The sequence below is a fragment of the Aedes aegypti genome, chromosome 2 (assembly GCF_002204515.2).
Source record: "Aedes aegypti strain LVP_AGWG chromosome 2, AaegL5.0 Primary Assembly, whole genome shotgun sequence".
Taxonomy (NCBI): domain Eukaryota; kingdom Metazoa; phylum Arthropoda; class Insecta; order Diptera; family Culicidae; genus Aedes; species Aedes aegypti.
This window is the reverse complement of record NC_035108.1, coordinates 104,823,120-104,835,146: the sequence shown is the minus strand read 5'-3', so window position 1 is coordinate 104,835,146 and position 12,027 is coordinate 104,823,120. Positions and strand designations below refer to the sequence as shown.

The window sequence follows — 12,027 nt, the reverse complement described above, 5'->3', positions numbered from 1 at the left end:
AGTTCAAGTCCATTTTCGATTCTCTACAAGCGAACTTCACCGTGTCGAACCTCGGTGACATCCGTCATTTCCTGGGAATTGAGGTGGAGAAGAGCGCAGCCGGTTACAAACTGAACCAAACAACGTACATCCGGAAGCTCGTTGGAAGGTTCAAGACGGAGACCGCGAAGCCATCGAAGACCCCTCTCGACCCAGGCTACTTCCAGCACAAGGAGGAGATGGATCAGCTGCCGAACAACAAGGACTATTTGAGTCTGATCGGTGGTCTGCTGTAAGTAGCGGTTCAAAGCAGACCGGATATCGCAGTCAGCACGTCCGGCAACTACCGCGACCGGAAATCCAATTCTGGTCACCTGCTGCTACTTGGAGGAGGAGTCATCGCGTGGGGTTCCCGAAAACAAACTTGTGTTGCACTGAGCTCCACCGAGGCGGAATTCGTTGCCCTTGCTGAAGGGTGCCAGGAGCTGTACTGGACCAGAAGACTGCTCGAGGAGATTGGAGAAGCAGCTCAAGGTCCAACCGTCGTATTTGAGGACAACCAGAGCTGCATCAAGCTAGTTGAGAGCGACAAGATCGAGCGACGCAGCAAGCACATCGAGACGAAATATTTTTTCGTACGAGACCTACAGGAGAAAGGTATTATTAATTTGCGTTTCGAGCCCGTAGAAATGTGCATGTTCCATTAAAAATGGAGACTATTCAGAGACTTTCATTAAAATAGACACAGTCTCTAGAAAAGACCTGCTACCAACCCTACACGCAAAAAAATTGTGCGGTAAAAACTATCATTCTAGGGGGTTAGCTTAAGCGCTCGCACCGGCAATTTTCAGCAGACCAGAAATGCGCTTGATTTTACCATGTCTGTAGTTGAAATCAGATTGTTGTAAATTATTTCTGTCAAATGTACCAGTAATGCGGTGGGGTGTACCGTAAACATAGTATATTGGTCTGAATTTCCATGGTAGTTTTAAGAATGGGCGTAGTCAGCTAAAATAGTTATTTTTACCACAGATTTTTTTCCCGTGTACAGCAATTTCTTCAACTCAAAACTGTTTATTAAACAAAATTTATTTGTTTGCTCAACAACTTGAAAATTAAACATGAATAGAATAAACATAATTTGAATTAAGGTACCTTTAAAAAGAGAAACATCAAAGGAATTTTGTTGTTGACATTGACAAAAAACATTGAATTGAACCTGTAAACATCTAAAATCTACTAATGTCGAATTCGTTTTTGAACCCAGGTTGGAACTGGCGCAACCCGTTCTGAATCACAGTTTCAACCCCAACCCGAATCAGGTTCGACCGGACTACAATTTGTTTGACGTTTGTTTATTTATGTGTTGATCACCGACCCAGTTCCTAAAAACGAAAACGACATAAGATGTATTAGGGCAAACGCTCCCTTAGTGGAGGTAGCTCCAATAGTGGAGGTAGTGTGTTTTGACATGTTTCGCACTGTTTTATGGCTATGTGATATTTTTCTATGATGTACGATGTGAAAATGATACAAGTTATCGAAAAATATTCATGAAATTTAACCATAAACCTATTTTAAACAATTATTTTGCTTAAATTTTTTGCTCCTTTGCACCTATAGTGGTGCATCAGTACCTATAGTGGAGGGTCTCATAAGAAATCAATGGTTTGCGCCACTAAAGGAACCATTCTTAAAACATACCTCCACTAAAGGAACAGTGTTCCTATTGTTGGTGCAAGGCTTTTTGCAGGGAAATTTCAAATGAATCGTGATTTTTATACATTTGAAAGATAGAAGGATTTGAGATCTAGCGATTGATACGCTAAAATCATATAATTCATGATTTTATCACCATGTTTTAGCAGTTTTCCCTTAGGTGCACCACTAATGGTACATTTGCCCTAGATATAAAAAAGACATTACCTACATTACATTTAAATTTTAAATCGGTTTACGATCATAGGGGATTTGAAGTATTTTTTAACGTTATAAAATAGTTTGATTATAGTAATGAAAACCTTATACAAACATTACAAATATCTATTCTATGCTAAAATATCAAAAGGGCCCTTGGATCCGCGTAACAAGAATCAATGTGATTGTTAATGGCTCCACATTAATAAGCTATAGAGAACTATAAACGAGAACGGGTTACTCGAGAAGCTCCAAATTAGATAATTTCGTAAAGATCTCGAGCGAAAATTCCGTATTGTTAGAACCTCTTCCAGGGCTAAGGCTGAGCGATGGACTTATGTGGTTTACCAGCCGAGGTACGATTTTTTCGAGATCCAGTCAATTTGTTTGCTTTGCTTATGACATGAAGATAATCGGTATAACATTTGAAACGCCACGTCTGGAAAACAGCGTTATGATAGACGGAGATTCTTTCGATGTGGTGTATGAGTTGATTTAATTATACATAGTCGAATGAGGAAAACAAGTGAGTATGAAACAGTTTGCATATTCTGACCAGTATCATTTTTATTATGTATCCGATGTAGAGTAAGATTTTAAACAGGTTAAATACACGAAGCGTAAGTACGATCTACAAACTACATTTACAATGTAATGCTTGTTTTTTATTAGATTATCTTAGAACCCTCTTGTCAAAAGAGAATGCTTCATTGGTTCATGTTTCTAAATGGTAAATGTTTCAGGTAAAAAAAAGCTTTTGATCCAATGCAATCGTCTTCCGCTCTCATCAGACCGTTAAAACACGGCAAAAACCAAACAAGGTAGTCAGTCTCTTTCAACAAAAGTGTGTGTATGTCTACCCCAGCGGCACGATCGAGCGTTCAATCGACTTCCTCCATGTGGGAGGCATCCTCGGCGTCGTCCACTAGTGGTGGAGCATCACCGCCGGCAGCAGGTGCTGATTCTTCGGCGCTAACTGGCTCATCTTCATCGATTCCGAGACCCAGCTTGACCATACGATAAATGCGAGAGGCATGCACTCCAGGTTCATCCAGGGAGAAACCAGACGAGAGCAGGGCAGTCTCGAACAACAGGATGACCAGATCCTTAACGGCCTTGTCGTTCTTGTCGGCTTCAGCACGCTGGCGGAGGGTTTCGATGATCGAGTGGTCAGGGTTGATTTCCATGTGCTTCTTGCCGGCCATGTAGCCCATGGCAGAGGAGTCGCGGAGGGCCTGAGCCTTCATGATACGTTCCATGTTGGCGGACCATCCGTACTGAGAGGTGACGATACAGCATGGGGAATCGACCAGACGGTTCGAAACGACGACCTTCTCGACCTTGTTGTCCAGCACGGACTTCATGACCTTGCAGAGGTTCTCGAACTTGGCCTTATCCTCCTCGCGCTTCTTCTTCTCTTCCTCGTCTTCTGGCAGTTCCAAGCCTTCCTTGGTGACGGAGACCAGCTGCTTGCCCTGGTATTCCTTCAGCTGCTGGATGACGTACTCGTCGATGGCCTCAGTCATGTAGATGACCTCGAATCCACGCTTCTTGACGCGCTCGACGAAGGCCGAGTTCTTGACCTGCTCGACGCTTTCGCCAGTGATGAAGTAGATGTGCTTCTGGTTCTCCTTCATGCGGCCAACGTAATCGCCCAGGGAGCAGTACTCGTCTCCAGAAGCGGACGTGTTGAAGCGCAGGAGGTCGGCCAACTTCTGACGGTTGGAGGTGTCTTCGTGGATGCCGAGCTTCAGGTTCTTGCTGAACTGGTCGTAGAACTTCTTGTACGTTTCCTTATCTTCAGCGAGTTCCTCGAACAGTTCCAGGCATTTCTTGACCAGATTCTTGCGGATGACCTTGAGGATCTTGTTCTGCTGCAACATTTCACGAGAGATGTTCAAAGGCAAATCTTCCGAATCGACGACACCCTTGATGAAGTTCAGGTAGTCGGGGATCAGTTCCTCGCAGTTGTCCATGATGAAGACACGACGGACGTACAACTTGATGTTGTTCTTCTTCTTCTTGTTCTCGAAGAGGTCGAAAGGCATACGACGGGGCACGAAGAGCAGTGCACGGAAGTCCAGCTGACCTTCGACGGAGAAGTGCTTGACGGCAAGATGGTCTTCCCAGTCGTTGGTGAGCGATTTGTAGAACTCGCCGTATTCTTCCTGAGAGATATCGTCGGCATTACGAGTCCAGATGGGCTTGGTCTTGTTGAGCTCTTCGTCTTCGGTGTACTTGACCTTGACGGTCTTCTTCTTCTTGTCCTTCTTCTCTTCGTCATCCTCGACGTCTTCGATCTTGGGTTCGTCCTTCTTGTCTTCTTCCTTCTTTTCCTCGTCCTTCTCTTCGGCTTCATCATCGCTGACTTCCTTCTCGCGTTCCTTCTCAACGAGGAGCTTGATTGGGTAACCGATGAACTGCGAGTGCTTGTTCACGATAGCCTTGATCTTGCTCTCTTCCAGGTATTCCAGCTGATCTTCCTTGATGTGGAGGACGATCTTGGTTCCACGGCCAAGGGGTTCACCGGTGTCCTGGCGAACGGTGAAGGAACCTCCAGCGGACGATTCCCACACGTACTGTTCATCATCGTTGCTCTTGGACGTGACGACGACCTTATCGGCCACCAGATAGGACGAGTAGAAACCCACACCGAACTGACCAATCATGCTGATGTCGGCTCCGGCCTGCAGGGCTTCCATGAACGCTTTGGTACCGGACTTGGCGATCGTTCCCAGGTTGTTGACCAGATCGGCCTTGGTCATTCCGATACCGGTGTCGATGATGGTCAGGGTGCCGGCTTCCTTGTTCGGGATCAGCTTGATGTACAGCTCCTTGCCGCTGTCCAATTTTGAGGGATCGGTCAGCGACTCGTAGCGGATCTTGTCCAGGGCATCGGACGAGTTGGAGATCAACTCACGCAGGAAGATTTCCTTGTTCGAGTAGAAGGTGTTGATGATCAGCGACATCAGCTGAGCGATCTCAGCCTGGAACGCAAAGGTTTCCACATCGGCGGCGGCTTCCGGCATCTGGAACGGAGTGAAGAAGGAAAAACAAGACGCTTAGACTAAATTCGTATTTAATAGTTAATGGTGAAAAGGCATAAATTGGAGGAAAACACGTGCTTTGTCTACTACAAGCAAGCTCATCTGCAATGTGATATATAACACATTACAACAATTACAGCACATTATCTTATCTGATCACTTTGATCATCTTCAAGATTTCAAGAATTGGAGTCTTCAAATTTGAAGAGCAAGACCAGTAAAATAGCCTTCAGATTTGTTGGAACGGATCAAATTTGTTACACGTAAAAGTTGATGAGTGGTCGAATGTCCATGGCGGAATCCGAACTGTTCATTGGCAAAAATTGAATTTTCGTTGATGTGGACCATCATGCTGTTCAAAATAAACTTTTCAAAAAGTTTACTGATGGAGGAAAGCAAACTGATTAGACGATAGCTACAAGCTTCTGTAGGATTTTTGTCTGGTTTTAAAATTGGTACAACCTTAGCATTTTTCCATTTGTCAGGAAAATATGCCAACTGAAAACATTTCTCTAAAACTTTTCAAATAGTCTCAAGTCAAAAAAGTGAATAAACTTACTTAATTGATCCTACGTGTTTCGCAGACGAAATTCCACATGTTCTGCTCCTACCCAACTAGATTTTTCACTTTTAGAACGTTTAATTTCGAATTTACAAAACGACGAAAGTAAGATTTTCAACTTTCGCAACCTAACCACTACTTTCGCCGCCCCGCTGTATAGAGAGACAAAGTGACTTAACCACGAATCAAAACAAAACACTACTTGAGCCGATTTTACACTGGTAGAAAAACGTCGAAAGTAACTGTTTGAAACGGCTTATCATTTTGTTATAATTATTTTTGTTGAAAATAATAGAAACTATCTAGTTTTTGAACAGTTGTGATTCTTCTCAATTAGTTTTCTCAAAACCGTATGAAAGTTACTTACGTCGATTTGAAAAAGTAATCGAGATTTGTTAAATACATTAACTAAGAACTAGCTTACCCAGCGTGGCTAGCCACGCTCTAACAAAATTTGAAAGCGGAAAGCTATGCATAATCTTGCAAAGATTGATAATGTTTAGGTTTAACTGCAAAATAACAACATAGACTAATAAATTTCTCTGCTCATGACTGTGAAAGTGCTCTATAAATAATAAGCTGAGAAGCATACTCCGTTCCAGTGGAGGTGTAATCTTAGAAGTAGAGGATAATGATTATCATTTTATTGACCTGATTAACATGACCCGACATTGAGACGCATGATACTAATGACCGCCAAATCGCTTAAATTTATGCTCTGACAATACTCTATTGAGCACGTGGCCTTAATGCTGTTGTAATGTTCTAACCTGGAATGATTATAGCCCTAATGCTGCTCTAGTGTTTCATTATCTGTGAAACATTTTGAAAATTCCAGAACATTCTATAACTTAGAGAGAATAACATTCTCGAACATTCTACTGAACAGCTGTTGGAGTGTTCCATAATTTATTGTTGTCATTCAAAATCACAGGAATGCTTTGGAAAGCCGTTATGAGAGACCACCATAGTAACCTTGAAATTTTGTTTTTATTTTGTTTAAATTTCACTGCAAATATAATAAAAACTATTTGGTGGACAATAACCTGATTCAAACTTGCGTTTAAAGGTTGGAACTGTTGAAATCCCTACTGAATCACATATTTAACCCCAACCTAATCCGAATTCGACCGAACTACAATTTGCATGAAGTTGATTTATTCACGATTGGATCCCCGAACAACCAACACATCATGTTTGAAATGTCAATACCTTCTGAAAAACTGCTCTTTTGTTGATTTAATTCGCTTGGCAATATGAAGCTTATCAGTGTCACATGAATTTTTTGAATAATACGCATATAGGGTGCCGGAGCCATTAGTGGACTACCTAAGCTATAAAAAATCATAACAAAATAACGAAAAGCCCTAACAAATATCTTTTGGCGTCAACAGAAAGATTTCAACCTCTACTATATGGGAAAAATATAAAGAGTGGTAAAACTATTTTTTTAACATAAAATCGCTTGAGCCACTATTGGTACACGTGTTCCAGTAGTTGCGCTAGTGCTCCAGTAGTAGACGTTCGGGAACGATACAAGGAATTTTCAACAAAAGGGTAAATTTTTACATAAGTTTATAATTTTTCCCTCGGAACAACAACTAATATCTTTCGAATGAACCATAAAGATCATCTCTGGGAGTTTTCTTTATTTTTATACATCCATTTTAAAAACTGTTTCCAACCGTTGATCCATTACTGGAACAGGACGGCAACTATTGGTGCAAGGGAGCCATTTTTTTTACGTAAACTTTATTATTTATATGACTTTTTGATAAAATAAAAAGCTGACATTTGGCAAATCGACTAAACTACAGGCGATCTATCCACCAAAAATAGCACATGTCGTTTTTATCGAAAAATGTACGTTTTATTCCATAGTCCAATCTACTGGTACATTACAACCATCGGTACCGGCACCCTATCTGCACAAAATTGATTTTGTAGCATGAGTGAACATAAATATATTGGTTCAGGAGAGCTCGATTTTGATTCACTTTTTTTTAAAGAAAAGTTCCCAAAAATGAAAACGACAACGATGAAAAATTCTAGAACATTCTACGAATGGGGATGTAACATGCTACATAAAACATTACAATATTCTGTCAAATAACTGTTGTAGTGCTCTACAATTTGAAATTGTAAAGTTCTAACAAATCAAATGTACTGTTGTAGTGCTTCAAAATTGCTGTTGTAGCGATCAGGGAAACTTTTCGGTGAAATATTTCAAAGCGTTACTGACAGACAGACAACTCTGGGATGTTATATATATGATGATAGACTACTTTCTGGAAGTTTCTTTATGAGGATGTAGAAAATTCCATCATCGCCAGTAGCTTTCACGTTTTTTATTTTTTTAATAATAGTTCTCACTTCTTTCAAATCAGTCTCGCAGGAATTTTCGAAAACGTTCTCTTGATTGAGAATATTTTAGAAGTCCTGAGTAACATGATTTTCAATTCGACAATCAAGTCCTAAATTAAAATTGTGCGCGCCTTCAAACTGCATAGCAAGTTTTTCAGTTTTTTCACAATTAGTAATAATTTGTTTTCCTCTTTCAATGCCAGTATTGGCTTCTGGGCTTTTTTTTCCAAAATTTTAGATAATTTCCATAAGGGCTTTGAGCCAGGGTCCAATTGAGAAATCTTATTTTCAAAATGTTTGTTTCTTAATTTTGCAAAACGTTTCTTGATTTCTTGCTGCAAATCCTGCCATATAATTTTCATAGCAGTATCGCGAGTGCGTTGAAATTGCCTTCTCACGTTTTTAAGGCGGAACAAAGGGTTTAAGATCATCGTCTATAATCACGGATTTAAATTTTACTTCACATTTTGGAATTGCTCTTGGCTTCAACAATGGACTTTGTTAAAGTTTCAAAAGCATTGTCAATATCAAGTTTTGTTTGTAAAGAAATGTTAACATCAAGATTAGAGTCAATATATGTTTCATATATGTTCCAGTCGGCTCGTAAATAATTGAAAGTGGAGCTGATAGGATTGAGAATCGCTTCTTAGGATATTTGAAATGTAACAGGGACATGATCAGACTCATCAGCATGAGGAACTAATTGGCTACAAAGATGACTAGAGTCGGTTAAAACCAAGTCAATCGTAGATGGATTTCTAGAAGAGGAAAAACATGTAGGGCTATCAGGGTATTGAATTGAGAAATATCCTGAAGAGCACTCATCAAATAAAATTCTGCCGTTGGAATTACTTTGAGAATTATTCCATGACCGATGTTTGGCATTAAAGTCACCAATGACAAAACAAAATTGATTTATTGCGAGTCATTTTGCAGCAAATTAACTTACTGTCCAGAGCATTGAAAAGGCAAACAGGTAGCTATGAAAGTATATTACAGTAAATACTTTTCAGCACCAAACCTGGCTTTATCAGGACAACGTCAATGGGCCAAAGAAACCCAACTTAACGGTTTATTTACAGTATAAAAATATTGTTAGATAATGTTTCACCACGTGCTGAAACCTTACATTCGCTTAGCGTTCGTACGAAGATCAAATCGTTAGATTCACTAAATCAACGGTAAATTACAAAACATCGGCCTCGAATTCAGCGAAGCAAAACGTGCTTTCCACATTTTGCGCAGCGGCTTGTTCCCCCTGTGTAAAAGCCGCTACGACTCCTCCCGGACAATGAAATTTATCGACGGCACTCACCTTGACTTTGAGCGTTTGTTGTCCTTCCGGATCACTAGAAACACAACACAAAAATCACCGACGGTTTTTCCTCCTCTGATCACACTCTTTCTAGAAGAAGACCCGTTTTTTTCTTCCGGAGAAAATTCGGGAATTTTCTGGTGGGCACTTTTTCTCGAACCACTTCTTACAACACCGAGCGCAAATGCGTCTGGAACAGTCAACCGGTTTTTACAGAATGAATCGACGGAATCGAAGCGGAGAGCGGGAGATTTAAACAACCGGTTGGCAAAAGTGTGATCGGCTTTGTTCGGCTTAACCGATTCGATTCGCGATTTTCCCCTCCACGACACGGTTGCGGAACCGGCATCGCATCGCGATGTGTGAGTGAAAGCTGATACGATAGATTTGAGTAGTGTGAGAGAGAGCGCTTAGTAGAGGGTTTCGATTGTATGGTCGAAAAAGTAATAGAGCCAATTTTGTTCAAAGATATTATATAATATAAATAAATTGTGGATTTATTTGGAGGATGGATTATTGCAGGATGTGGGAAACTCGGCCCAGATAGCCGTAGTGATAAACGCGCAGCTATTAAGCATGACCAAGCTGAGGGTCGTGGGTTCGAATCCCACCGGTCGAGGATCTTTTCGGATTGGACATTTTCTCGACTTCCCAGGGCACAGAGTATCTTCGTACTTGCCACACGATATACACATGCAAAAATGGTCATTGGCATAGTAAGCACACGATATACACATGCAAAAATGGTCATTGGCATAGTAAGCTCTCAGTAAATAACTGTGGAAGTGCTCATAAGAACACTAAGCTGAGAAGCAGGCTCTGTCCCAGTGGGGACGTAACGCCACAAAGAAGAAGAAGGGAAACTCGGCTCACCTAAAATTGTGCCGATTTGTGCCGACTGTGCCAAAGTGAGCGACCGTATCGATTAGTGATCCTTTATAGAGAGATAAGCGGAAGTAAAATGGAATGATTTGGCAACAGACCAGCAGTGCTGATTTTGCTCGGCGTCGAGAATAATATTGTAACACGGACATGACTTCCTCATTGCTATAAAGTGTGTTTTGCTTCGTTATAGATCTTTGAGCTACATATCAAAACTAATAAACAGCCGAAAAAATCAAAAACTAAAAATCGCTTTGACAAAAATTCAAAAAAGTAAAACATTTCATTTGTTTTGCTTCATGCGAAATTACTTTTACCGAAATAATTTCAAGCGGATTACATTACTCCTCAAGAAAAGTTCAAAACAAACATAACGCATGTTCGTTTGGCTCACACTTTGACAGCTCTCGCTGCTCGATTGGCTCACACTTTGACAGAAATGTCAGCTTCCGCGAATCTCTCTTATAAAGCTTTTCTAGTATCGATATGTCCTATTTGAACTGGCAACTCTGCCCGAGGAGGAAAGAATAACTCGCAATAACTTATGCATACCATATTTTGGTATCATACCATAATTAGGTATTGATCAGTTGTCAATACCTCATTTTGGTATTATAATGGTATTTGAAAAAAAATGTTCAAAACAATTTGTCGGCGCAGGAGACGGCAAGCTGGCAACCCGGCCAACCTCCGCCTTTAATGCGACGCTTCCTTCTGTCAAAGCTTCGCTGCAATTTTGATGTAGATGACAGATGTCAATCTGAAAGCGATGTAAGAGTGTTTCCGGTATTCAGTTTTATACAGTCCACCATACAGTTTGCCAGACAGGTCATTTCAGTGCAGTAGAATTGTTACGTTAGGTAATAATTAGTCCGGTTATGAGGTAAATTTGAGGTGTATGCAAACTTTATTCCAGTCGTGTAGAGTGTAAACCCACCTGAATGTAAACAAACTATCACACTACTGAAGGGCGCTTGCTTGAAATAGAAAGCTCAAAAGAAAATAGCTTGTAAAACAAAGTGACAGATCCCCACTTCCGCTACGAGACTGCTCACCCTCGCACACTCGCGCATACCAGTTGGAAAAAGCTTCAGAAGTGATTAGACCGTGCGGTAGCAAAGTCGCCTGCTGCGGCCGTCGAACCGGCATCGAACTTAAGTTGTGTTGTGCAGAGTGGCACGCTAGCAGCACGCTTTTGGCTGGCGAGAAACCCTCAGCTAATTACATCCCGCGACACGAGGCACGCTGATACCCCTCAAGGACGTAACAGCTACCGTCAGCAAAGAAGAGATCACCAATCGGAACCCTCTGCAGGGAAAACGAGCGCCGCAGGAGAATTCGGCTTGCCAATTAAAATCCGAAGCCATCGCACCAGCGGGTGGTAACAACCCGGGCATTGACAGAGCCCGAAACGTCACCTCAAGGACGATCAGGCAGCTCAGGAAGCGATACGAGACATCAAACTGATCCGACCGCATTGAAAGAGCACCGATTTCCATCGGACATCATCAACCACCACTGGAGGAAACAAAGGAAGAGCCTTCAAAAGAAGTGAGTGAAGCACTAATGGACGAATGACGCTGATCCTAACTGAGGAAACGCCTCAGGGCTCTTTTCTTTTTATTTTGTGCAGTTTTCGATCACCCCGCAAAAGTCCCGATCAGGCGGCGGCTCAATTCGTCGATCAGGTGCTGACTGCCTGACTAGCAAACAACCGCAATCATCCCTGGGGATCAGCGACGAGCGCCGGCAGCAGCATATTTGCATCCATCACCGGGAAGAAAGGCCAGTTTGCGTTTAGCCGTGAGGAGTGAACCAATTCGCCAGCTCGCGGACGAGAAGACCGTCGAGGGTGCAGTTATGCACCGTGGAAGGCTGCTCTGGTCCCCGCCAAGCAAGCAGAGCACGGAACGGGCACGTTCACCAGGCCGCTCCGGCCCCTGAGAAGCATGCACGGAAAA

General features: G+C 41.9%; 1 protein-coding gene across 1 annotated transcript; it reads right to left on the bottom strand.

Annotated features, from left to right (window-relative positions):
• Positions 1-2,437: 2,437 nt before the first annotated feature.
• LOC5575238 (heat shock protein 83) lies at positions 2,438-9,416 on the bottom strand. The gene is made up of 2 exons (XM_001655591.2): positions 9,185-9,416; positions 2,438-4,925 (listed from the first exon to the last, which is right to left on the bottom strand). Exon 2 carries the CDS (start codon positions 4,923-4,925, stop codon positions 2,778-2,780), a length of 2,148 nt encoding a protein of 715 aa, XP_001655641.2. The 5' UTR covers positions 9,185-9,416; the 3' UTR covers positions 2,438-2,777.
• Between the last annotated feature and the right edge of the window lie 2,611 nt (positions 9,417-12,027).